Here is a 26,969-nt window from a genome sequence, read left to right on the forward strand (position 1 = left end):
CTCAAAGTGATAGAGCACTAGCCTTGAACAAAAGTGAGCTCAGGGGGCTGGGAAGGTGACTCAGTGGTAGAGCGCTTGCCTTGCATGCTTGAGGCCCTGGGTTCAAGTCCTCAGCACCACATAAGCAAAAAGAAAAAAAGCCAGAAGTGGCGCTGTGGCTCAAGTGGTAGAGCGTTAGCCTTGAGGTGAAGAGCTGAGGGACAGTGCCCAGGCCCAGAGTTCAGGCCCCACGACCAGACCCCCCCCCCAAAAAAAAAAATAGTGAGCTCAGGGACAGTGCCCACGATGGGAGTTTAAGCCCCACGACTGACCCCTCTCCCCAAAAATAAGTGGGGAAGAAATAAATATTTCACATCATTCACTAAGGGAAACCCAAATTAAATCAGATGTTCAATATATTGTTTTTTAATGACAACTACTGATGGGTGAAGTACTAGAAAAGTAGGTATCCAAGTTTGTAGAAGTATAAATTGATAAACTTTGAAAATTCCACATACTCTGACACAGAACTCTTAAATTTTTATCCTTAAAAAAAATGTATTTATCATCTGGGTGCTGGTGGCTCATGTATGTAATCCTAGCTACTCAAGAGGCTGAGATCTAAGGACTGCAGTTCAAAGCCAGCCTGGGCAGGAAAAGTCTATTAAGACTCCTATTTCCAATTAACCACCAGAAAATCAGAAGTGGAACTGTGGCTCAAAGTGGTAGAGCTCTAGCCTTGAGTGAAAGAGCTCAGGGGCAGAACTTAGGCCCTGAGCTCAAGCCCCATAACTGACCAAAAAAAATTACTTTTATCAAAGCATTTACAACAGAGAAAATTGGAGACATTAAATTTCAAAAAGGAGTTGATTAAATATAACACATTATAGTCTCTCTGTATTAAAGAATATAATGTCTTAAATGAAGAAAGATTATATGATCAATTAACATATATAAATATTAATTCAAATATAATCTATGTTGTTTGAACTTCCTTTAATTTTCCTAAATGCCTAAATCATTATAGATAGAATAATCTAAGAAAACTTTAAAAGGGACTTGGAAGTGTGGCCAAGAAGAATATTGTCTAGCATTCCAGGTTCAAGGCTCTGGGTTTGAATCCCTCATACTGTCAAAACAATAAAACAAAATCTAAATGAATAAGAAGTTGAAGAGCTGGGCAATGTTGGCTCACACCTGTAATCCTAGATACTCAGGAGGTTGAGATCTGAGGATGATTGTTCAAAGCTATCCCAGAAAGGAAAGTTCTTGAGATGTTTATCTCCAATTAACCACCAAAAGAATGGAGCTGAGGCTTAAATGACAGAGCATTATTAGTGAGCAAAAAAGCTCAAAGACAGTGCTCAGGCTCTGATATCAAGGCCTAGAACTGGCACCAAAATGACAAAAAAGATTTGAAAAGCATGAAAGGAACAGATTACACTGCTTGATTCTAAGAAATAACAAATTCTAGTATCTGATTGACTGTAAGAAATAACAAATTCTAGTATTTGATTTAGAACAATCATCAATTTTAAAATACTTTGTATGCTCATCTGAAAGTAGGCAGCATAAAAATTATTTTTAAACAGTTATATGATATGACTTTGGTACTTGAGATTCGTAGGCATCTGAGTTTAAAATTATTTATTTATTTGTTTTATTTATTTGTTGGTCATGGACTTGAATTCAGGGACTGGGCATTGTCCCTGAGCTTTTTTGATCAAGGTTAGGGTTCTACCACTTTGAGCCACAGAGTCACTTTGAATGGTTAACTGGAGATGAGTCTCATGGACTTTTCTGCCTAGGCTGGCTTCAAACTGTGATCCTCAGATCTCAGCCTCCTGAGTAGCTAGGATTACAGGCATGAGCCACCAGAACTTGGATTTAAACTTTATTTTTAAGCTGACATTTAATGTAGTCTACAAACAGAAAAGTCAGGATAATTTTCTACTCATCAGCTATAAACAAAATTAACCAAAGATCTTAAAGTGCAATAAGCCAAACAATAAAATGTGCTCATTTTGGGGGCTGGGAAGGTGGCTCAGTGGTAGAACGCTTGCCTTGCACGCATGAGGCCCTGGTTCGATTCCTCAGTACCACATAAGCAAAAAGAAAAAAGCCGGAAGTGGCGCTGTGGCTCAAGTGGTAGAGCGCTAGCCTTGAGCTGAAGAGCTGAGGGACAGCGCCCTGGCCCAGAGTTCAGGCCCCATGACCAGACCCCCCCCCCCAAAAAAAATGCTCATTTTTAAGATGCAGATAATAGTTTCCCAATAAATGTCTTATTTTTGCAGGGAGGGAGCACAGAACTGTGGATTGAATTTCGGCCCTTAAATTCTCTTGGTTTCCTTCTTCTTCAATCTCTACCACTTGTATCAGACTTCTCGATTAGTTTTTTTTTCTGGTTATTATGAAAATGTAACTAGTGTTACAGGCATGAGCCACAGAAGTCCACCCCATAGATGACTTTTTAAATGCTATACCATCTCTCTGTAATCTATTCTCTCTTCTCTGCTATTTTTCCACCTGGCACTTAAATTACATAGAAAACCAAATATAAGTAAATGAAAGCCACCATAGGAAACAAGAGTTCCCTATTGGGCTGTAAATGGCCCACTGAACTTGTCCCCTCCAAATGAGACTGGTAGATATCAATATGATCTGATGAATGTGTCTCAAAGTCACTAGAAGTAGAGGGACTGAAGAGTATGAGGCAATGATGCAGAAAACTATTTTCTGGACATAAACAGAGAACAAAAAAATTCTCAAAACTTGAATTTATACATCATTTTACTATTTATATAGCATTGTTAGATACTTTAAGAAAAATTCCAGAAAATTTTTGCTTCACGTCTTTTCCATGTGAGAGAAAAATGGCTTAGAGAAGTTAAGCAACTTAAATATCATAGAGCAAACAGTGGGCTTTAAACTCAGATCTAAATGTTCCCAAATGACACATTCCTAACAGGAAAGTAGTACAATTTTAAATGACCTTAGAAAAATATTCATAGTTTCTAACCAAGTAGTACTTCAATCAGTGATTCACTGTGACAAAAATCTCATCTCATTCCAGCTAAATACTGAATGTTAATTTCAGTTTGTAATCAGAAATACTAATAGATCACTCATTTGAATCACAAAGATAAAAATTAATAGGCAGCACTCAGTATTCTCACATTTCATCATGATTCAATCCTCATACCCATGAGGATTATATAGACTTTTCTTGTCATTATTCCCACTACTTGTATAACATTTGCATTGTAATAGGTATTTTAAGTAATTTCTGAAATGATTTCAAGTATATGGAAAGATTTATTATGTATAAGTTATATGCAAATACTACTCCATTTTATATACGAGAGCTGAGCATTTGATGGTTTCTATCACTAAAGATTGGAGAGGGGAGCACTAATCCTCTCAGATACCAATGGCTAATTGTACTATGTAATATGGTAACAACATTTTTAAACAGAAAAATTCTACTACTGACAAGTTTTAAAAAGGATGCTTTTTTGACAAAGATATCTTAAAATCTTCAGAATCTGTGATATAAGGTGCCATGTTTAACATAAACTCATTGCTTGTTACATCCTACTATTTTCAAACAGGTTGAGTATTCAAAGTGTTTCACATGTTCAAGTTTTTCAGATATTGGAATATTTGCAAACACTGTAAATTAAGCAACTCCAATCCAAAATGTACTGAAAGCAATACTTGGTTCATTGTACTCCCACTACCTATACTTAACATTTAACATTAACCTCTTAGTCCTCTCCCAGTGAGCATCTCATTGAATTCTAATTAGCCACCTATGAGTTCTAGTTTGCTAGCTTCTTAGTAAGGTAGGTGTAGGTTTCAAGGTTCCCAAAGTAAACTAACATAGTAGTGTAAATGCAACATTAGCTTAAGCCCTACAGAAAAAAATAAAATTATAAAACAAGTTTGAGTGTATCTCAAGCTGAGTGTACCCTTATCTGAAATGTTTGGCATCATTAGTGTTTCAAATTTCAGACTTTTTGGATTTTTCAGAATATTTACATACACGTAATATGTTATTTTGGAAATAAGACTCCAATCTAAACACAACATTCATTTGTAACTTATAGCCTGTAGGTACAATAATTTTATCTAATTTACACATGAAACAAAGTTTGTGTACACTGAATCATCAGTCTTGTGATGCCATGTCAATGCTGAGTAACATATAGATTTTTAGAGCATTTCTGAAATGATTTTAAGATTAGGATGGCTCAACCTCTAATTTTTCCTCCAATAACAAACATCGTAACTACTTCTTCCCCCTTTCCCTTTAGTTCAGAACCAACAAAAGAAGAAAATAAAGGAATTTAGCAAATAAGAACAAAAATATAAATGAAATGAAGCCAAGCTTTTGATTACTTCAACTATAAATTAAACTTACCCAGTTATAACTGTAGGGGTTCCATTTCCTTCTCTCGTATAAGGGTCCAGTAAGTTCAATAAACCTACCATACAGATGAATAGAAAATATATCCTAAGAATTTGGAGTTCCAAAAACAGAACTGGAAGGCATCAAGAAAAATATAGTCAATTCCTCCTCCTAGTTTCTCCAGATTCTTATTTGGGAGGATATTTCAGAGGCTGAGAAGAGGTAGTGGCAGAAAGCTACTTCCAGGAAAGAACTTCCTGGTTTACAAGTCACTGTAGAAACACTGGGAAAGGAAAATGATGGCGTTCCACTCCCTCAACAAGCTCAGTCTTCACAAATACTAAACAGAGCTCTCAAAAGGTTTTTAGAACTCTCAAAAAGGAACATATAACAATGACAATAATAATTCCTCCTCTTTTACCTCTTATTCCAGAGAGACAGGGATTAGAGATACTAGCCTAGCTAGTATCTCTAAAAAAAAAAGGAAGAAGTCTGTAAATTCCCAAAGATGTCCTGATTCTTTTTAAGTATCCTATGTAGTCTTTGCATGAACTATGATAAAGTTAAGTCCTTTAGTCCTTGTAAGTCAGTCCTCTTTGTAAAACTGCACAGAAGACAAAAAGGTACTTAACTGGCTTCCTTTTCAAAATTCTATTCCCCATCTAAATTCTTCTTATCCTCACCTCTAGTTAGTTCCCTCACTTTGCCGTGTGTGCGTGCGTGCGTGCGTGCGTGCTTGCGTGTGTGTGTGTCTGTCTGTCTGTCTGTCTGTCTTATCTCTGAGGTCTATCTCTTTCTTAGTTCTTACTTCCAAAATGCCTGTTTTCCACAACCCAACTAGGCAAGAATCAGATTATGTGATTAAAGTACTTCCAACTAATAAATAAATGAGTTTTAATCCAAGGTTCAATCCCACAGTATCATTCAACTCTAATTTATATAAGGCACAAACTCTAATCATAAAGTATCTATTGTTACAAAAAATATAATCTTTTAATGGACAATAAAGACAAGAGGCACAGAAGTGTTTCCTTCACATCATATTTGCCTCATCCCTTTCCAAAACTCCCCCTCCCCATCTTCCAGGAGATGAGAATTTCATCGAGTAAAAGTTAATACCCAAGTAAAAAATGTGGACTAATACAGCAAACAATATAAACATTCAAACACTAAAGTGATTGTAAAGGGCTTTAATATTACACATTAACTGCAAGTATAATAAAAACTTAAAAATGAACCAGTGTGTTTTACAAGACAGTTATAAATCAACTTCACCCTAAATTCTAACTTAAACTATAAATACTGAGAAGTTTTTCTTTAGTTATTTCCACAGTTAAAATATTAATATAGTATCCCCCCAATATTGGGGGCATATGCTTCAAGCCTACCTGGATGGTGGACTTGAATGGATATACCTGAATGGATGTCTGAATCTTTGGGTAGTACCAAATGAAACACACACACACACACACACACACACACACACACACACACACACACACACACACAATTTTTAAACACACAAATACCTATATAAAGTTTAACTTTTAAGGTAGTACAGTAAAGATTAACAATAACTAACGTAACTATTGTTATAAAACAATGGTGGAAATATATTGTAATAAAAGATGTAAAGATAGCCTTTCAAAAATATATATATATATACATTTTTTGGGGGGTGGGGTTGATCTTGGGGCTTGAATTCTGGGCCTGGGTACTATCCCTGAGCACTTTTGCCAAGGCTACTAGTGCTCTACCACTCTGATTCATAGTGCCACTTCTGGTTTTCTGGTGGTTAACTGGAGATAAGAGTCTCACAGACTTTACTGTCCAGGCTTGCTTTCAACCATGATCCTCAGATCAGTCTTCTGAATAACTAGAATTACAGGCGAGAGCTACCAGCGCTCAACTCCTCAAAATATTTTATTTTAGATCTTAACCACCTTATTATTTCAACAACCATACAATTTTTTCTTTCTTTACAAAGCCAAGAACTTTATTTTTTTTTCAATTTAAAGGAAGCACTCTCTGGCTTTTCATCATATCTGAATTGTCAGGATCATTATTCTTACACTTAAGGGTTAAGTAAAATAAGGGTTCTTTAACAATCCCTCTAATAGCCAACATAACTGTAACTGAGGGATGGGTAGCATATACAGTGCAAATTCACATCCCAAGAAGGACAAAGGGGAAGTCACAAGATTTCGTTATGTTGCTCAGAATAGCATGCAATTTGAAATGTAAAAACTATTTCTGGGGGGGCTGGGAAGGTGGCTCAGTGGTAGAGTGCTTGCCTTGCATGCATGAGGCCCTGGGTTCGATTCCTTAGCACCACATAAGCAGAAAAAGCTGGAAGTGGCACTGTAGCTCAAGTGGTAGAGCGCTAGCCTTGAGCTGAAGAGCTGAGCAGAACCCAGGCCCAGAGTTCAGGCCCATGACCGGCAAAAAAAAAAAAAAAAAAAAATCTGGAACTTTCCATTTAATATTTTTAGGCATTGGTTACTATAGGTAATAAACCACAAAAACTAAAAGTGTGGAGAGACTTCTGAGGAAATTCCAGTTCAATTTGTCCCAATGTGTTTAAAGGCTACTAAACCTATCAACTGGTTTCAATTAGACTTGACAGCTTTCCCTAAGTCTTCCAACAGTTTGAAATTCCAAACTAATTAACATATGTATGCCTCTTTTTATTTCCAGTTAAAAACTTATTACAAGCAAGGTGCCTGTGGCTCATGCCTATTATCTTAGCTACTCAGGAGGCTGAGATCTGAGGACTGTGGCTCAAAGCCAGCCCAGGTAGGAAAGTCAGTGAGACTCTTACCTCCAATTAAAATTAACCACCAGAAAACCAGAAGTGGCACTGTGGCTCAAAGTGGTAGAGCACTACCCTTGAGAGAAAAAGCTCTAGGAACAGCACTCAGCTTGAACAGAGTTCAAGCCCACAACTGACGCAAACCGAAAACAAAACAAAACCGAAAACAAAACAAAAATGATTACACCGGATCAATAACACAGGTCCTAGAAATCAGAATGCAATTATAGACAGGTGTGCATTTGATTGGGCTCACATAAAATTATTTTAATTATTTCAACTAGCTGTCATAATATTTAAAAGGGACTACACATAAAAATCTAGATTTCCGGGCCGGGCGCTGGTGGCTCACGCCTGTAATCCTAGCTACTCAGGAGGCTGAGATCTGAGGATCGCGGTTCAAAGCCAGCCCGGGCAGGAGAGACCGTGAGACTCCTATCTCCAATAAACCACCAGAAAACCGGAAGTGGCGCTGTAGCTCAAGTGGTAGAGCGCTCGCCTTGAGCTGAAGAGCTGAGGGACAGCGCCCAGGCCCAGAGTTCAAGCCCCACGACCAACAAAAAAAAAAAAAAAAAAAAACATAAATTCTCATTAAAAAAAAAAAAAAAAAAATCTAGATTTCCTGTACTCTCTGAGAAGGTTAAAAAGGCTAAAAGACCATATTCATATACAGAACTAATCAGGTAGCCCTCAATACTGGAAGACTCTCTTAGACAAAACCTGAACATTCTAATAAACATCACATTTTCATTACCTGTCCAGTACCTTGAAGGCATGTGGGTTTGAGTCTTATAACCTATCACCTATGAAAGGTGAATAATACTTTCTAGATCTTTCACACTTCATTAATTTATCTAAATGTAAAAGGCCACAAAATAAAACTTAGTTGTTTATGATTGCATAATTAAAAATAAAACAATTTATAACACCTTGAATAAAAAATGCAATAGAGGGGCTGGGAAGGTGGCTCTGTGGTAGAGCGCTTGCCTCGCATGCCTGAGGCCCTGGGTTCGATTCCTCAGCACCACATAAGCAAAAAGAAAAAAGCCGGAAGTGGCGCTGTGGCTCAAGTGGTAGAGCGCTAGCCTTGAGCTGAAGAGCTGAGGGACAGTGCCCAGGCCCAGAGTTCAGGCCCCACGACCGGACCCCCCCCCAAAAAAAAATGCAATAGAACAAAACAGATGGTTAGGGGGATAATATACACAAAGCCACAAGTCCATCTGAAAGCTTGTTTGAGAGTCAAAGAAAAAGGTTTAAGTACTCAAAAACACTGCTATGATACCAAAAGTTTAACATTTTAGTTCCTTACCACAGGCCAGTATTCAGAATCTCCCATCCTCCTTTTCCTTTATGCATATCACTTTCAGTTAATTCATTAACTCTTAAGAAATGTTTAGGATATTGATCAAATACATTTACACCTTCAAAAATAAGTCTCTTCACACACTTTATTACCAGTAATCTACCATCAAATCATTTCTCAAGTATTTTCTACTACTTTCTGCTTGATGTACAAATGACACTTCAGTTCTTGGGTTTCAAGAACAAATTTCAATCCTGGGATGCTCTCTCCAATACTGAAACTCGTTTAGCCCATATGCCTACATGTTTATCTTTTCGCTAAAATTTTCCATAGGCTTTTTCGTTGAAAATTTATCCTTAAACCCTTCTCTAAAATTTAAGAAGAAGAGGGCTGGGATGTAGCTCAGTGGCAAAGCGCTTGCCTAGCAAGTGCAACGTCCTGGGTTTGATCCCCAGTACCAAAAAAGAAAAGACAAAAAAAATACAGTTAAAAAAAATTTAAGAAGAAGAAAAAAAGTGACAAAATTGGATAGAAGGAATGGATAGCAGGAAATCAAAGGTCCAAATAAAATCACTATATTGTGCTGCTTCATTTAGAGTTGTTCTTTAAAAAACAAAACAAAACAAAACAAAACATAAAGATTCCTCAAAGAATTTCATATGCGAAAGGCACCGAGTGACAAGCCAAATGGGACTATCTTCAGCATGTGTGGACTACTATCATGGACTTAAAACACTAAGAAGAGAAATACACAATTGGTTAGGGTCAGGACTCATAAACACTAATCACACTTACTAACCAATTAGTAAGGTCTTAAGTTCTCCCCCACGCTAAGGGAGGTGGTGTTAAGGGCACTTGTATCTGAAGAGGAAAGAAATCAGAACCTTTTCTCTACAAGTTTTGGGGAAACAAAGCTTTCACCACAACGTGCAAGTCTGAGCACACAAAACCACGCCAGCACATGATTGTCTGTGTGTTGGGGGGGGGGTGTCTCCTCTTCACTGAAAGGGAGACTTGCCCCCCCACCCCAACCCCCCCCCCCCCCAGGAAAAGTACTCACCGCGCTATTGTGATGCGCCCCCCTCAGGCGGTCGCGGCCAAGGCCCAGGATGACAGGAAAGGGGCGGGGCACACGGTTCTTCTGCCCTGGAAAAGAAGGATGAGGGGGAATCGCCTTCATGCCCGGCGAAAGGCCTCCGCACTGCCAACCGCAAAAGCAGTCCCACCTCTGCTTCTCGGAGCTGGGTGCCCGCCGCCGAGGCCCAGCACGCCACCCCCGCTCCCGCCCGCGCTTCGGCCCCGGCCCCGACTCTCACGCACTCCGCCCCTCTTTCCTCCCTCACCCGCCAGCCAGCCAGACCTCCCGCGCCGCCCCCACGGCGCTCGCCGGCAGGAGCCCCTTCTCCGACGAACCTGTAGTCTCTCCTGGGCGGTCACGGAGGATCAAAGCAAGAGCCGCGTCGGTGACGCCTTCCGCCGCACCCCCCCACCCCTGCCCCGTCAACGGAATCCTTCCCGGGGTGGCTGGTTACCAGGCGGCCACTTGGGCGGCTGCGCCTACCCAGAGCTGCCCCCGGCAGGTTGCTGGCCGGCTCCTCAGCCTCTTCTCGCGAGAGCCCGCAATTCGAAGAGGCGAGGCTCACCGTGTTCTCGCGAGAATGAGCGACTCTCCGCCCCAGGTGGGTGGGAAGCTCAGGGCGAAGGCAGTGGAGGCAGTGGCGGGCCTGAGGTGAGTCGGCCGTCCACCAGCCGTGTTGGCGGAGCGGCGGGAAGTTTCGTGCGACCCGCTCCTCACCGACGTCGGCTTTGAGTCCCACTCAGCCCCCTCGACTTCCCGGGGGGAAGGGGGGCGGGGAAGGGCAGGCCTGGTCTCCAGCGCCGAGTTGGTTCGTCCGCCGCCCCTCCCTCGGCAGGGTAAGCCCCGAATCGCCTCGGCGGGGCCTTGGAGCGCGCGGGGACAGACGGGACCCGATGGAAGGCTGTGGTCCCAAAGGGCGCGCCCTCTTCCTCTGGAATCCACCCGGGCTTGGGTTTTGTCTGGTTTGGAGTTTGTTTCCGTCGTGGGGCTGGAACTCGGGCGCCGTCTCTGAGCTCGTTCGCTCAACGCTAACCTCTACCGCTCTGAGCCACCAGCTCCACTTCCCCACGCGGACGTTCAGTTGGCGGGAGCCGGTGTTCCCGCTGAAGCACCTGCGGATTGGGACGTCGAGGGCCCACCTGACGGGAACCGTGCCCCAGTGAGGAGGTCCCCGCCCCCTCTCCCCCCACCCAAAGCTTCAGCCCGGCTGGTCCGGAGCCTGCCCAGTGCCAAATGTGCATTATGAAAGGCAAGTTCGTGTCCTGGGGAGAAGAGCCACAGGGAAATCCCTAATCCTATTACGTTTTGCTAAAGACTTTGCTGCCCCTGGGAGCCTTGTGAGCAGAATGCGTAGTTAACTCCACAGGCTCCACCTGCCACGGTGAAGAGAACCACTACCAGAGGAAGACATTGAAGCTGCAAAGATGAGTAAAAAGTTTTCGCCTTGCAAAGGGACAAAATAAAGGAAGAGAACCTGATTTACGTAATTTTGGTATGGAAACAGATTTATGGAAATAACTTTGTTGCCAATCCTTTAATCATTGTTTAGTTCGGAGGAGAATTTCCCCCGTTTTCCACATGTGATAACTTTCCAAACCGATATTTACTGTTAAACATAGGAGCAGTTGAGATGGGCAAATTGTAAGCATTCTGTCAGAGACCAAAGGAAAGCAAAGGTTTTTGTCATCGCGTATCAAATTGTTATTGCCAATAATCTTTGAAAAATGTACAATGGAAACTCTGCAATACAGATCCTCAAGCCAAAAATCACACACACAAAATCCAACAACAAAAAAGCCTAACAACAACCTCATCAATATTTTCTCCTGCAAGCTATGCTCAAAGGAGATAAGTCTAAAGCACAAGCTAGGCATAATAAGGTCTGTCAAACGTGGATTATTTCCTTATTTCAATATATCTGTTCATGTTCTAAAGAAAGTCTTTGATAGATCACAGAGCTGCTAAAAATATCCCTGTAAGTAAATATTTATTTATATGAGCACATACACACACACACACTTTTGACTCCATTCAAAAAATGCCCAGCACTTAATAGGACCACAAAAAACTTCTAGTTCAAGTTCTAGGAATTTTCCAAGAAAAATAACGAAAGGTTTGATACAAAGAATTCATGTCATACAGTTATTCAGAAAGAGAAAGATGGGAAATGAGAGAGGATAGAGAAGAGGAAAGGAGGAGAAGGGAGGGAGGCAAAAAGGGAGAAAGGGGAAAGAAAAATCGAGTAAAGTTCCTATTCACTTTAACTGAGAACTTTCAAATACTGTTTGCATGTATTAATATATATGTAGTGCCATGGATTCAGACCACAAATTTGTTTTATTCAATAATTTACAAATCTTGGGTTGGGAAGGTGGCTCAGTGATAGAGAGCTTGCTTTCATGCATGAGGCCCCTGGGTTCCATTTCTCAGCACCACATAAGGAAAAAGAAAAAAGCCGGAAGTGGCACTGTGGCTCAAGTGGTAGAGCTCTAGCCTTGAGCTGAAGAGCCCAGGCCCGAGTTCAGCCCCCACGACCAGACCCCAAAAAAATAAATAAATTTACAAATCTTATAAACCAGCAGTTTGATATAGAAGTAATGAATTAACAAGTTTGTGTGGTTGCTGTTGTAAATTATGTCAGCAACATAGACATATTTGTATCTTCCCAGTGTCCAAACTTATTGGAAAACAAATTTATAAGATGTGTCAATTTTATAGACTTTTAAGTCACCAAGAATTCTTGATTTCACTTGGTTCTTGTGGTCATTGACAAACACAGGTTCTTTTTATCCCATCACAATCTGTTACTGATATTAACTCTCAGATCATCCATTAAACTTCACAGAAATATACCAGTTACAGATAAGAGGATTTAAGCAGCTGTGAGGCTCAAAGGAGTCTTACTGAAGATAAGAGCCAGAGAATTGATCAAAATGCAGTCATTGCAAGTGGTATGTAGACATTAATATTATGATCCCAGTCACATAACTGTTCAGGATCAGAGATGCCAAAACAGAGTTGGTTCAAGGCACAGAACTCATCCAAGTTTCAGAGCTTGGCACAATGGCAGTTTCAGTGGGCTATATCAAACCGGACTCTGGTGACAGGAGTTTGTCACCTGCTGATCCTGTGAGTCATACAGTAGGGGAATTGATAGTGATTATATAGTGAGGGATTGGTAGGTGATTATATTCACCAATGTTAAGTGTCCCTTCTTTAATCTGATCCAGATGAAGTGATTACATTTATTTGTTATATTTGATAAACTCACAGACTTAAGTTCCTCTGGAATGATTTTGATATGCCCCTGCATTTACATGTTCATAATGATTGAATTCATAGATGGTAAATTTTTTATCTATGAAAGTAAGTTATCAGTTTGTACCTTTTGATTTAAGCTGAATAAATGGTGATTGGTGGCTTGCACAAACAATGCAGTCATTCTTCCTCAGTATTTGTACTCAAAATTGAGCAAACGAACCAGAGGCATTGTTCAAGTGGTAGAGCACCATCCTTGAATGGAAGAGCCCAGACAGCAGCAGGAGGCTCTTCAGTTCAAGCTCCAATGACCATACCAAAATAAAATAAATAAGCAAACTTCTGCTTCATAAAATGGGGTTACTCATGATAAGATACATTCTAAAAGCTACTGTTCTATTCAATGTAGAATATCTAGCCCAGGGCACAGCTTGATCTCCACAATTGCCTACATTATAACATGGTAAATAAAAATGGTTTCAAGGCAGAGGATAAGGTAGCCTAAAGTTGAATAATTTTGTAAATTAACAATTCATATGAGAGTCTTACTTTTTAAACAAAATTTCACTAGCCCAAACTGATATTTCTACCTTAGCATGAGTGCTAGAATTGCAAGCATGGCTACCATGCATAACAAGAGGCTACTTTTAAAGCATAGGAATTGGGCATAGGGGTCCAGCTCACTGATAGAGCACTTGTTCTGCTTCCACCCCATCCCAAAAATTTTTTTAAAGAAAAAAGGTTTGGAGCCTAGATTTCTTTGTAGTGCAAAGTTTGTATCCTGCCAACTAATGAGAGGAACAGGAAAACTATACACGCACACAAGGAATTCTATCCCTGTTCAGCAAATACTATATAGATACTACTCTAAGAATACTGAGATATGCAGATATTGCTGATATATATATTCTGATAACAAGATGCATAGGTAATAACAAAAGGAAAACAAGTCTGGTTATGCAGAGAAATAATGCACTATGGAGAAGTAAGGACTCAAAGTGTCCTACAAATGTCCAGTGATAATTGCCTAGCATATACAAGGCCTTGGTTCAATTCCCAGCATTGCAAGACAAATGGTGAGAGGGCATGTGAAAAACAGAGTCCACATGGCAAAAAATAGAAAGTAAATAAAGAGGAGGATCCATAATTGCACTTCCACAACACCCCCTCCTGTAAGAATGAATCAAGTTCTTGAGAACCACATTAATTCCTTCAAAGGACTATGTTCTCAACTTCCTAATTACTTCTCACTACACTCTATCACTTAACTGTTTTAACCTCTCAACATCATTACTCTAGGGATCAAGCTTCAAATTGTTGAAAGACTACATTCAAATCACAGAAACAGATTACTTAAAAGAGGTTATTCAGAATTCATAAAAGATGTTTATAAATCAATAGTAAAAGATAAACAGCATAACAAAGAGAACTGGGCCAGCTATGTATGAGGGTACATATCTGTAATCCCACCATTCTCGAAACTAAGGCAGGAAAAATGTAAATTTGAGGACAACCTGGGCTATACAACAAGACCTTGTTTCAAACCACATAAGTAACCTAGGACATGAAATTTAAAGAAAAGATAATCTTTAGACTTGCAAAAAATTTTTAGTTTTTTAAGTAAAAGAATATAATGCGGGGACAAAAGCAAATGCTGCAACCACTTGGGAAGATAGGTTGGTATCTGCTAACAAAGGTGAAGATGCATATACTGTAAGATCCACATAATATATTTCTAGGCACATATCATAATGAAATCCTTGTAGGTAAAAGAGGTAAGTGAAGTGTGATAGTAAATGTCTATAAAATAGGATTGGGGGGGGGGGATGGGGGGGGTGGAGGAGGAGGCTGGGAAGGGATGTGAAGGGTAAACAAAGGAGGAGGCTGCAATGCTTGATAAGAAATGTACGCATTAACCTGCCCATGTAATTGTAACCCCTGCGTACAGTGTGTTCACAAAAAAATTTAAAAAAATAAATAGAAAAAAAAAGGATTTGTGCAGGTGCCAACACTTTGTATTTCAGGAACAGACAAATATCTCAAAATAGAATCCACAAATAAAGCTCAATAACAAACCTATACTAGGATGTTAGCAAGATGGCAAAATAGAAAATTTCAATCTTGGTAACTTAAGAAACAATATAATTATAATTGAGGCAATGCCTTCACGGGAAACATATTTAAAGAGCAGCAGTCCCCACAAGAATGTAAAACAGAATTGTCACATTGACTTGGTGGTCACAGCACAAGAGATAAGAAAAAAAAATCTGCTTAAATTTTAGTTAAATGTTGCTTAAAGATATAAAAGTATTGTTAGGTGAAGTCCTTATTCTATAATGAACACACACAAACCTAAGTAATATTGCCTACTGCATCTAGGCTATAAGGAATGTCCTTTTATTCCTAGATTACAAACCTGCAGCATGTTAATGTACTGATGGCTGCAGTCAATTGTAGGTGCTGTGTTTTATGAATAACTAAACACAAAGATAAAGTTTTAATACTGGTAATAAGAATTTTCACTTCTCAGTGATATTCAGTAGACACTATGTTGAAAATGAACTATACAATTTGTGGGTGAGGACAGGAGGGAAAAACTGAAGGAGGGCAAAGGAAGGAATGACGTCCAAAAGGAAATTACCTGACTTATGAAACTGTAACCCTTCTATATATCACCTTTATATTAACAATATAAAAAATTTTTTTAATTCTTAAAAAGGATCATCAGTTCTGTCATACCCTTATGGAGCTACAATCATTTATATTGACCAAACAATCCTTATGTGGTACATATCTGTAATCAGATATTCCTTTTCTCATTCTACTCCATCTGCCTCAGGCCTTTTGGAGAGGAACAGACAGAATGGCCTTTTTACCTGTCCGCTGTGTCTTAACATATCTTGGATCCAGAAGATTCATCAACACGGCCCTAGAAATCCAAGTACTGAATGCCTGGGCTAAGCATGTTACAGATGCATGCCGAGAGTCTATGTTCACAGAGCCATAGATAACTCCCTCATTTTCCAATGATCTGCAGAGTGTCTAATGTGGCTATATCCAGATGGAACACTCAAAGAATCCTGAGGTTTCATTTCTGCTATGTGTGTGCTGACCTCCCCCTTCACTTGTGGCAGACACAATTGAAATTAAAAGTGGGAGGAGCAGCAGAATGGTCTGTAGATTTGTAGAGAATCTGGCATGTCAGATAGGACTTTACAAGAATCTTTAGATCCATGGGTCTGGTATGGGAACTTCATATTTGCTGGGACTGTACTATTGTGGTAGTATGCAAGGTTTTTTTAAACTGTGACCTAGGAACATATTCATTTTTCAACTTCTCTAGTGATTTTAAACACACACTTCCAGAATGTGTTTACATGAAAGTCGCTCTACCCACTAATGGCCTGAGAACCCAAGAGAGGTGACAGCATATAACATTAAGATCTGTATCGAAGAAACTACAAGAGGTGGGCTGGGAAGGTGGCTCAGTGGTAGAGCGCTTATCTCGCATGCATGAGGCCCTGGGTTCAATTCCTCAGTACCACATAAGCAGAAAAAAAAAGCCAGAAGTGGTGCTGTGGCTCAAGTGGTAGAGTGCTAGCCTTGAGCTGAAGAGCTGAGGGACAGTGTCCAGGTCCAGAGTTCACGCCCCACTACCGACAAAAAAAAAATACAAGAGCTAAAATTTGGACACCATACTCTAAAGGAGACTTGGGATCTCAGCCCAAAAGGAGGAGCATAGTGAATGAAACACACCCAACCTATTGTAATATTGACAAGAGTTTCTAAGGTTGATTTTAAAATCTTGTCTTAATTCTAAATGCTGATATTTACTTGAAATTGAACCAGAACTAAAATTTTCTTTCATCCTCTGTCATGTTTCCCAGAAACCACCACCTCCATGAATTTTTCGTGTAACCAAGAGCTAGTATCTAAAGAGCATCTGAGATGAATATTCATGAACTCAACTTCTAAGGACAGAGGTCAGAAGGACTCGTTTGTATATGCCAAACAGAGAAGGGGAATCATGAGGCCAAAAACTGTTAGAAGGCACAAGGAGAAACTCAGGAGATTGGGTGGGGGGAATGTCAGAATATAGAGAATACTGAGTCATCGTTTGAGACTGGCTTTGCATAAAGTAAAAACTCAGTAGGGACAGTGAAACAATTGTTCAGCTCCCACAATAAAATTAAACTCGTATAAACCAGGAATTTAAAAGACTACAAAATGACAAATTATAATTTTATAATTATAAAATTATAAACACATAATGTTTATAATATTAACTGACCCTATAAAGCACAAAAGATAAAAACAACGTAACTTTTGTTAGGTGCCAGATTATACTCCAGAAGAATCAGTATCTGAAAGTAAAGATAGAACAATGTAATGTACAACTTTGTGGTCCAAAATTGGAAAAAGATTTCTACCCTATTTGTGAAAGGTTTTTACCCTAGTCTGTAAAACTCATTGTTTAAGATAATCAAAATTAAGTATAGAAAGACTTGAACCTTTCTGAAAAATGGAGAACATATTTTTTGTATGTAAAAAGAACAAAGAATTATTAGAAGATACAAAGAACTCAAAGTCTGCAGGGCCAGGAATGTGAAAGCAGGAGAAGGGGAATAATCAGCTCCTGAATCGGAGATTTATTCCCAAATGGCCAGCATGTAGAGAAAGTTCACAGGAATTGACATATAGCAACACTGCTAATAAAGGAAGCAAGTCTTTGCCACCCTCCAATGCACACTCTTGTCTCATAAGCTGGAGAGTAAAAAAGGGAAGACACCTGCAGCAAAGGATCTGGAAGAAATGTAGATTGTCTTGTGAATTCCTGGGACACTAAGAAGGAAGAAGGTCCTTAGTGTTGCTACCCCATTCCTGCTAGTAGCATGAATGTGGAGAGTTGGATGTCAACATGCTGGTATAGATAAATGGATCAGTAGCAAGGCAGTTACTAGATAGGAGGCAGAGTGCTGAACATCTGACTACTTGGTTGTGACAGGGACATGCATTCTATAGCAGGAGCAACTACCTCCTGATGCTGATTGATTGGGGTGGTCTCTGGCTTTTACTTGGGCAGTATTGAGATAAGGAGAACATGACCCTCTGAGCCTTTAAGTCCTCATAGGACCACCTGGAATCTGTTTCTTAAGGATTCTAGTGATTTTGTAATGTCATCCCTTTCTCTTTAAACAAGTAGATTTGAATCTGTGCATTAAATGAAGCCTGGTGGATTATACCAGGATGCCACACAATTGTTCATAGTCTTCTGGTTTGGCAAAGTACACTTTACATTAAATTCCCATATCCACTTTCCCATCCACTAGGCAAAACAGTGCTCCCCTCCCCCCACCCCTACCCCCTGTGTATCACACGGGATTGCCATTTGTAGTGGATTTCCTTGTCTTCCTCATAGGGCCAAGAGCCTTTTGAAGCCATCAGGTTGGGATCATCCAAGCTTGCAGAACCAGCCATGTTCAGGGCCTCTGAAGATGCTGTACCACCTCCCTGGGAAATTGACTTCTTTCTTTCTTTTTTCACCTGGGGCTAGCTCAAGGCTAACTAACTCTACCACTTGAGCCACAGCACCACTTCCAGCCTTTTCTGTTTATGTGGTACTGGGGAATCGAACCCAGGGCTTCATGCATGCTAGGCATGCACTCTACCACTAAGCCACATTTGCAGCCCCAGATTGAATTCTTTCTACCTGACTAACTCTTGACTCATCTTTCTGATTCAGGAGATTATAGTGACATTGATCTATGTTGTTTAGTAAGTGGCCAGCTGCCACATGTTGCTATTTGATTTAATCTAATTTCAAGTTAAATCTAAAGCCATAGTTGCATTAGCTGCAGTTTATCACAGATTGTGATACTTCATCTTTGAGAAAAATTACCTTGGACTGCATTGATATAAATTGAGTAGGGGTCTGTATTTCACATTCCTCTAGTGTCCTGCAGTTTTTCTTCAGAGGACTCATCAAAGTTAAAATGCATATGCTATTTACATTTCTCTCATTAGGTAGACTTACTGAAGACAATAACCAAATCTCTTTTGTCTACAAGTTTGTCATGAGGCAGAGTACTGAGCATCTGACTACTGGGCTGTGGCAGGGGACATGCATGCTATAGCAGGAACAAGACCATCTGCCTCCTGATCCTGATTGGTGGCCTTTGGCTTTTACTCAGGTAGTACTGAGAGGAGGAGTACAGGAAAACTGCACACTTGGTAGAATTTGGTCATGAAAATAACCATGAAATTGTCTTCTTATAAATATAAAATTTCTATTCCATTCAATCTGGGACCTTTAAGAAATATCAGATACACCATGATCAAACAGGATTCATTTCAGGGATGCAAAGCTGGTTCAATATACGCAAATCAATTAATATTATTCATCACATCAACAGGAGCAAGAATAAGAACCACATGGTTATCTCAATAGATGCAGAAAAAGCATTTGACAAGATCCAACACCCCTTTATGATGAAGGTTCTGGAAAAATTAGGAATCCATGGAACATTCCTCAATATAATAAAGGCTGTATATGACAAACCTACAGCCAGCATTATACTCAATGGTGAAAAACTAAAGCCATTTCCTCTTAACTCAGGAACAAGACAAGGATGCCCACTCTCTCCACTTCTCTTCAATCTAGTATTAGAATGCCTAGCTACAGCAATAAGACAAGATGCAGACATAAAGGGGATCCAAATAGGGAAAGAAGAAATAAAACTCTCCCTCTTTGCAGATGACATGATCTTGTATTTAAAGAATCCCATAGACTCCACTCCCAAATTACTCAAGCTGATTCAAAACTTTGGCAAAGTAGCAGGTTATAAAATTAACCCCCAAAAATCAATGGCTTTTCTATATGCCAACAATGAGAAAAGTGTGGCTGAAATTAGGAAAGCAACTCCATTTGTAATAGCCCCACAAAAAATAAAATACCTAGGAATTAACTTAACCAAAGAAGTGAAGGACCTCTATGATGAAAACTTTAAAATCTTGAAAAAGGAAATCAACACAGAACTTAAAAAATGGCAAAACCTCCCATGCTCCTGGATTGGCAAGATTAACATCGTGAAAATGGCAATACTTCCCAAGGCTATCTACAAATTCAACGCGATTCCTATCAAAATTCCACCCTCATTCTTCAAGGAAATAGAGGAGGCAATCCAAAAATTCATATGGAACAATAAAAGACCCCGAATAGCAAAAACGCTCCTCAACGGAAAGAACACTGCTGGAGGAATATCAATACCAAATTTCAAACTCTACTATAAAGCCATAGTAATCAAAACAGCTTGGTATTGGCATAAGAACAGACCTCAGGACCAATGGAATAGAATTGAAAACCCAGAAATGAACCTACAGACCTATAGCCACCTAATCTTCGATAAGGAAGCTAAAACAATAGAATGGAAGAAAGACAGCCTCTTCAGTAAATGGTGCTGGCAAAATTGGTTAACTACATGTAGAAAACTAAAGCTAGATCCTTATATATCACCCTGCACCAGAATCAACTCCAAATGGATCAAAGACCTTGAACTCAAAGCAGACACTCTGAAAACATTACAGGATGGAATAGGAGAAACCCTAGGTCTCCTTGGCTCAGGTCGAAATTTTCTGAATAGAGACCCGGAAGCACAACAAATCAAAGAAAGGTTGGACAAATGGGATTGCATAAGATTGCAGAGCTTCTGCAGGGCAAATGACATAGCTGGCAAGATCAATAGAAAACCCACCGATTGGGAGAAGATCTTTACTAGCCATACAACGGACAAGGGTCTCATATCTAAAATATACTTGGAACTCAAAAAATTAAACCACCCAACAACAAATCCTCAAAGAAACAACTGCCCAATAAATAAGTGGGCGAAAGACTTAAAGAGAAGCTTCTCTGAAGAAGAAAGAAGGATGGCCAATAGACACATGAAGAAATGTTCAACATCCCTAGCCATAAAAGAAATGCAAATCAAAACAACATTGAGATATCACCTCACTCCAGTTAGAACAGCAAAAATCAAGAACTCCAATAACAACAGATGCTGGAGGGGATGTGGACAGAAAGGAACCCTACTTCATTGTTGGTGGGAATGTAAACTTGTTCAACCACTTTGGAAAGCAGTATGGAGGTTCCTCAAAAGACTTCACATAGATCTCCCCTATGATCCAGCAATCCCACTTTTGGGCATTTACCCAAATGTTTACAAACAAGACCACACTAAAGCTACCAGCACAACTATGTTTATTGCAGCATTATTTACCATAGCTAAGATATGGAACCAACCCAGATGCCCCTCAGTAGATGAATGGATCAAGAAAATGTGGTATATATACACAATGGAATTCTATGCCTCCATCAGAAAGAATGATATTTCCCCATTTGTTAGGAAATGGAAAGGTTTGGAAAAAATTATATTAAGTGAAGTAAGCCAGGCCCAAAGAAGCATAGGTCCCATGGTTTCCCTTATTTGCAATATCTAGTATAGGTATGAGTCAAGCGGAAAAGGTCAGATAATGTGATGCTAGGAAAATGAACCCTTAAATATGTATTTTAATGTTTTCGTTTCTTTCATGCATGTATTTCTAATGCATTTATAAGATTATTTCTTTGTTGCTTTGTATGTCCCTCCCCCACAGTGTAACCCCTGTTTTCACTATATTTGATGTCAGTATAACATGTGGAGGAGATGGGGACAAACAAGTCGTTTAAGGATTCAGGTGGACCTGTTGCAACAATGAGAAGTACAAAATGTCATGTCAAAACCAGCTTTACAATGCCGGTGTGGGGGGGGAGGGGGGTATAATTGGGTGGGGGGAGGGGGGTAAAATTGGGTGGGGGGAGGGGGGAGGCGGGGAAGGGAAGTGAAGGGTAAACAAAGGAGGAGGCTGCAATGCTTGGTAAGAAATGTATCCATTATCCTGCCCATGTAATTGTAGCCCCTTTGTACAGTATGTTCTCAAATAAAATAAAATACAATTTAAAAAAAAAAAAAAAAAAAAAAAAAAAAAGAAATATCAGAATGGGTCTGTGCAAAGATAAATAGCCTTCCCATTAGGTTTAAGACCAATCTGCATTTTTGCATTGTGTGTGTGTGAGTGTGCATGCATGTATGCGTGCATATATGCATGCGTGCCTGTGTGCACTGGTATTATGGCTTAAAATCAGGTCATTGTACTTAGCTTTCTTATTCATGGCTGATGCTCTATCAGTTTAACCACACCTTCAGTCTAACATATTGCTGGTTAACTGCAGATGAATGTCACAGATTTTTCTGCCCAGGCTGCCTCTGAACCACAGTCCTCCAGGTCAAAACCTCTTAAGTAGCTAGGATTAAAAGTGAAATCCACCAGCACGTGGGCAATCTGCATTTTTATCCTGAACTTTTCGTTTTCTTTCCTAAAATGACTGAGATAATATTACCTTGCTAATGAGGAGTGAGGGCTCTAATACTTAACAATAGAAAGTATCTAGATGTCAAACTGTGAAATACATGATTGGGACAAACAATACTTTTATTGAATTGCATAATTTTTTAATATTAAGTAGTAGTACAAAGGAGTTTCAATTCCACAAATCAGCTTGTGAGTGCTATTGATCTTTATCAATGTACTATGCAATCCTGATCAGTATTAATATTTGAGTGCCTATTATAACTGAGTAAACATACTTTTAATGATGAATACTTCATATGTTTATAATGATCATTATAGATTTATTTTTCATAATAAAGAAAAGGCAGTTATTAAAAGTAGTGAAGTAATATAATTTAAAGTGATGAATATTCTATTTATTCAAAGAGTTGTAAAATGAATAAAAGTGACAATAAAAAAATCTATTGAAATTTGTAGCTATCATGTCTCATTAGTGGATCACATGCAGTGGTTAGTAGTATTTAATATATTGACATTTGGAAATCTGAGTAGGATTTTGAAAATGTAGCAGATGTAAAAACAGTTGTCCTATATGTAAAGCATTGCTTTAAATACATCATGTATTTGCTAGGTTTCAGCATTAAGTAATACATTTCTATTAGCTTTGCCAGTTTCTCCAGTGCTTTCTTGAGAGCTGTTAGCAGGATTATTGCTTTCCATTCCTTCAGGCCCATGAGTATGTGGATCTGGATTACCTGCACTCAAAACTTTCATTTGTTCCAGATAACTTGTCAACCAAGTATGTCGCTCCTCGTTGGTCACAAATTCATTCACACAGGCCAGCATATCTTCTGGAGTCACAATTTTCATCCTAGAACTACAAAAACAAAGAAGACCAGTCCACAAGTTTCCCATGTCCAAATCATAAAAAGAACCACAATAATCAATTCCATCACCTCCTAATGCACAATAGGTTTTGGTACTTACCTGATAAGTTTGCCATCCGTTTTTGTAAGAAAACAAATTGCTAGAATGGCAAACATTATTTTAGCCATATCTTTTGTAGACATCATTTGCACTGTGAAGGGAAGCAAAATTAAAGTATTTTAAAAATACATTCAGTTAATGATATAGACCCATTGATTGCAGTTTCAATTTATAACCACATAGTAACAAATATGACAGAAACTAATTTGGTTACTTTTCATGAGAACCTTTATAACCAGTCTTATAGGATAATACATTAGTAGCATCATATATACATGCTAAAATAAACTAGACAGAAGACTTTTACTGTCGATACTTTTTTGCTAAAAGAAACTAGACATAAGACGTACTGTCTTGTTTATTTTTTTAGATTTCTTTTGTAAATTATATAAATTTTAAATCACATGATGAGTGCAATTTAAAAAAATTCCTATTTTAAGTTTTTATACTAAGTACAATGCATTAGAAATTGATTTTTCTTAATTAGGTAAACTGTAATCATTATTTATGAAGCAAGTGCTATTTTCAGGATGTTTTATTAGAGAAATTGCTATCATATCTGAACAGAAAATTTGGCGGACCTGTTTTTCAGATATTTATTGATTTAATGAACACTCCTCTTTGATAGCAGCTGATTCTGCATTTTGAGGTGTGATGCTTAATAGAATGCTTGACTACATCTTCTTTCCTCTGTTTGTTAACAATGATGTTTTAGTATAAGTTAGTGCTCTTTCCTCATTTACTCATGAAAATTTTAATACCAGTATGGAATATTTTTGTGTCCTGTGCCTTTTGAAAATCGTAAAGGTTATTATTATAGGAACATATTTTCTAAATGCTCACAGTTATCTTAAAACACATAATCTAATACTTTTATATTAAAGTACATTATTTTAAAACTATGTATTTTATTTTTAAAGCAGCATAAAAAACTTCATAGCCTGTTACATATCTATATTACTACATTACTGGGCAGATAAAAACTGACTAGAGGAACAAATGAAAGGTTCCTTGATTTGTGTCACAAATGAGCACTGTAGTTGGAGGATGGGAGCATTGGTGTCTAATCTAATACTTTGTTCCCCTTCCCCTGGTAACCTCAAACATCCCTACTTTGTGTCTTTGAGAAAATGTCATGAAAAAAAGCTAAAAATGACTTTATTCAGAGTAAAGTATCAACCAGGAAAGAAACACTGGGGTAAGGATTTTAAGAAAATAATCACTTTTCTAGTTAGTAAACAGATTAATAGTTGGAATCAGGACTTCTCTCTCCCACAGCCTCTTTGCTTTCAAGATAAGAAAGAAATGTTTAAAATATGTTATGCCAGATTTAATTCTTTCATTGTTATTTCAGACGTGTTTTTAAAAAGGTAGCTTAGAATACATTAACCAAGAAATATGACTTTTCAGCATAAATTTATTCTGTAATTTTTACTTTATAATAAACCCAATGATCGCGTCTTTAATATTTACAGAGGACAAATCACATATTTGTAACACTTGGTACAAATTAATTGTATGATAATCAACCAGCTCAGTGATTTTAAGAAGATTAAAAAAAAAACTTACCATAGAATGACTTAAAACGCAAGAACTTCTTCTAGGTGATGCTAAATAGTTGCTGGTAAACCAGAGACAGCAAATGTTTGGATGGAGCCTGTCAAAGGTGTCTTTTATATGTCTTTGCCCAGCAGGAGGATCTTTCATATGTTTAAAGATGACATTGCTCCCAATTGGTTCTCAAGTACAAGACCAAAGATGCCACATCCCCAAGAGGCAGTCCCCATTCCTCTTAACTTTCCAATAACTGGAGAGTAATACTGTTTATTATAGTGATTAGGCTAGTTTTAGAGATACCTGGCTTGCAGTGTTCAATACTTGTGATTTCCTGGTATAAAGTTGTTACTGGGAAGTTTCTATGCAGGCAAAGAATACTAGTTCAATTATTTTTTACATTCCTGTGTATATTATCAAGCATGTTTTCAGGATTATATCATACTCCATGAGATATAAACACATGATATATGCTTTTACAAGCCTACCTTATAATACTTGCATACTTTGGACTAAAAGAAATGGAAACAAACCTAGTATCTATGAACCTGTTCAACCTCACCCTAATATTACATCCAATTATATGGTGTAAACACATTAGATGTATGTAGATTTGAGATTTTAAAATCATAACAATTTTATTACCCAAAGTAATATTGAAATAAGTACCTTTAAATCTGCAAACACATTAAACATGCAGATAAGTTTTAATACTTTCCTATTACTGGTGAACATAAATAAAAATTTATATATGGGCTGAAAAGACAGACGAGTTGTTTAGTGTATGAAGAAAATATATTGGATTATTCCATTTAAAAAATACATATATGTGTTTAAATTATAAAGAAAAGCAATCAAGTAACTGTAAACCTGTAAGCAAGAATATGGGAAATAGTTGGTGTGTGATAGAGGAAGAACTTACAAGAGAGACTAAGCTGTGAGCGATATTCTGTCTCATAATCTGAACAGTGAGTAATGGATATCCATTTTGCTCTTTTTTTTTTTTTTTTTTTTGGTTGGTCATGGGATTTGAACTCTGGGCTTGGGTGCTGTCCCTGCGCTCTTTAGCTCAAGGATGAGCGCTCTACCACTTGAGTCAAAGCACCACTTCCGGTTTTCTGGTGGTTTATTAGAGATGAGTCTCATGGACTTTCTTTCCCCGGGCTGGCTTTTAACCGTGATCCTCAGATCTCAGCCTCTGAGTAGCTAGGATTACAAGTGTGAGCCCCTGGTGCCCAGCTTGCTCTTTCTTAAGAACTAAATATGTTTTCTATAAGATTCTGAATATATAGTGCATTTTACTGTTCAAAAATAAAAAAGGAAGTTTAATTGTGCCTCATTTGGTGGAGTGATAGCATTGAGCAGATAAAGCACAAGGACAGCACCCAAGGACAGCCCTGAGTTTAAGCCTAAGCACTGTTACTAAAAATAAAATACTAAAAATCATAAAGGAAATATTTAGGAAGTAGATTTTATCACAGGTATATAAAAGTGTTTAATTTAGAGCACTGACTAAATGGGAAAATTTATGTAAGTTTGGAGTAAAAAACATAACATTCAATACTTTTTGACATTTCCAGAGAATTGTTTTTAAACTAATAATGGAAAGAAATATGATCAATATATTAAGAAGTTTTTTTTAAGTTAATGTCAGTATGAAGAATAGAATGACCATGGCCAACATCTTCATCATAAATATAAACTTGTGCATTCTAGACACTGCTATAAGAATCTTTAATAAAACATGTAATCAGATAAATTTAGGGAATGGGTTGGGTTAGCTAAGTGAGATGAGGAGATTGATGAAAGGGGTGACACTGATCAAGGTGCATTGTTTTCACAAACTGATGTTGAATTGAAATCCCTTTAAACAACCACCGGAGGATAATTAATTTTTTCAATTTGATTTAAAAAAGAAAACTAAAAATAGTGTAATCAGAGACAGGAAGACATGAAAACATCATTATTTCACTTTATGTGATCATTTACATTGGAAAACAAGTTTAAGAAAAAAAGATACTATTAGAACTAATAAGAGCCCCACAATACTCCTTGATTTAGGAGAAAATTATCAAAAGAAACAATTAACTCTATACCAAAAATAACCATCTACAAACATTAAAAACATATAATCCAGAATAGCCTTGGTACTATATATATTTTTAGCAATTGATGTGGGACACAGGAGATTGTCCCAGAAAAA

General features: G+C 38.3%; 2 protein-coding genes and 1 long non-coding RNA gene across 22 annotated transcripts in view; 1 reads left to right on the top strand and 2 right to left on the bottom strand.

Moving 5' to 3' along the window:
• Btbd10 (BTB domain containing 10) overlaps nt 1–10,421 on the bottom strand; it is a 65,426-nt gene extending 55,005 nt beyond the window's left edge. For 4 of the 8 annotated variants that reach the window (XM_070019429.1, XM_070019422.1, XM_070019430.1 and 1 more), the window contains exons 1-3: nt 9,919–10,006; nt 9,566–9,651; nt 4,403–4,466 (exon numbers count right to left, since the gene is read on the bottom strand). The gene's annotated coding sequence lies outside the window, so the exon portion shown is untranslated. Of the gene's footprint in view, nt 1–4,402; nt 4,467–9,565; nt 9,652–9,848; nt 9,867–9,918; nt 10,007–10,148 lie in introns of those variants that run through there. The other 4 variants (XM_070019428.1, XM_070019426.1, XM_070019424.1 and 1 more) reach the window with 3 other exon arrangements.
• The window catches only part of LOC138825052 (uncharacterized), a 54,464-nt gene continuing 37,100 nt past the window's right edge, over nt 9,606–26,969 (top strand). For 4 of the 13 annotated variants that reach the window (XR_011371314.1, XR_011371313.1, XR_011371315.1 and 1 more), the window contains exons 1-3: nt 9,606–10,234; nt 10,419–11,075; nt 16,729–16,824. Coding sequence is in view for 2 of the 13 variants with exons in the window: in XM_070019432.1 (XP_069875533.1) it covers nt 9,684–10,234; nt 10,419–10,746 (879 nt within the window). In the remaining 11 variants the exon portion in view is untranslated. Of the gene's footprint in view, nt 10,235–10,418; nt 13,170–16,728; nt 17,259–18,909; nt 18,960–18,986; nt 19,033–26,969 lie in introns of those variants that run through there. The other 9 variants (XR_011371319.1, XR_011371320.1, XR_011371317.1 and 6 more) reach the window with 8 other exon arrangements.
• LOC138825037 (uncharacterized) lies at nt 22,363–24,868 on the bottom strand. Its single transcript, XR_011371309.1, has 3 exons — nt 24,782–24,868; nt 23,213–23,303; nt 22,363–23,102 (listed from the first exon to the last, which is right to left on the bottom strand). It is a non-coding gene; the product is annotated as an uncharacterized lncRNA (long non-coding RNA).

The sequence above is a fragment of the Dipodomys merriami genome, unplaced genomic scaffold, assembly GCF_024711535.1.
Source record: "Dipodomys merriami isolate MVZ:Mamm:240054 unplaced genomic scaffold, mDipMer1.0.p SCAF_133, whole genome shotgun sequence".
Lineage (NCBI taxonomy): Eukaryota > Metazoa > Chordata > Mammalia > Rodentia > Heteromyidae > Dipodomys > Dipodomys merriami.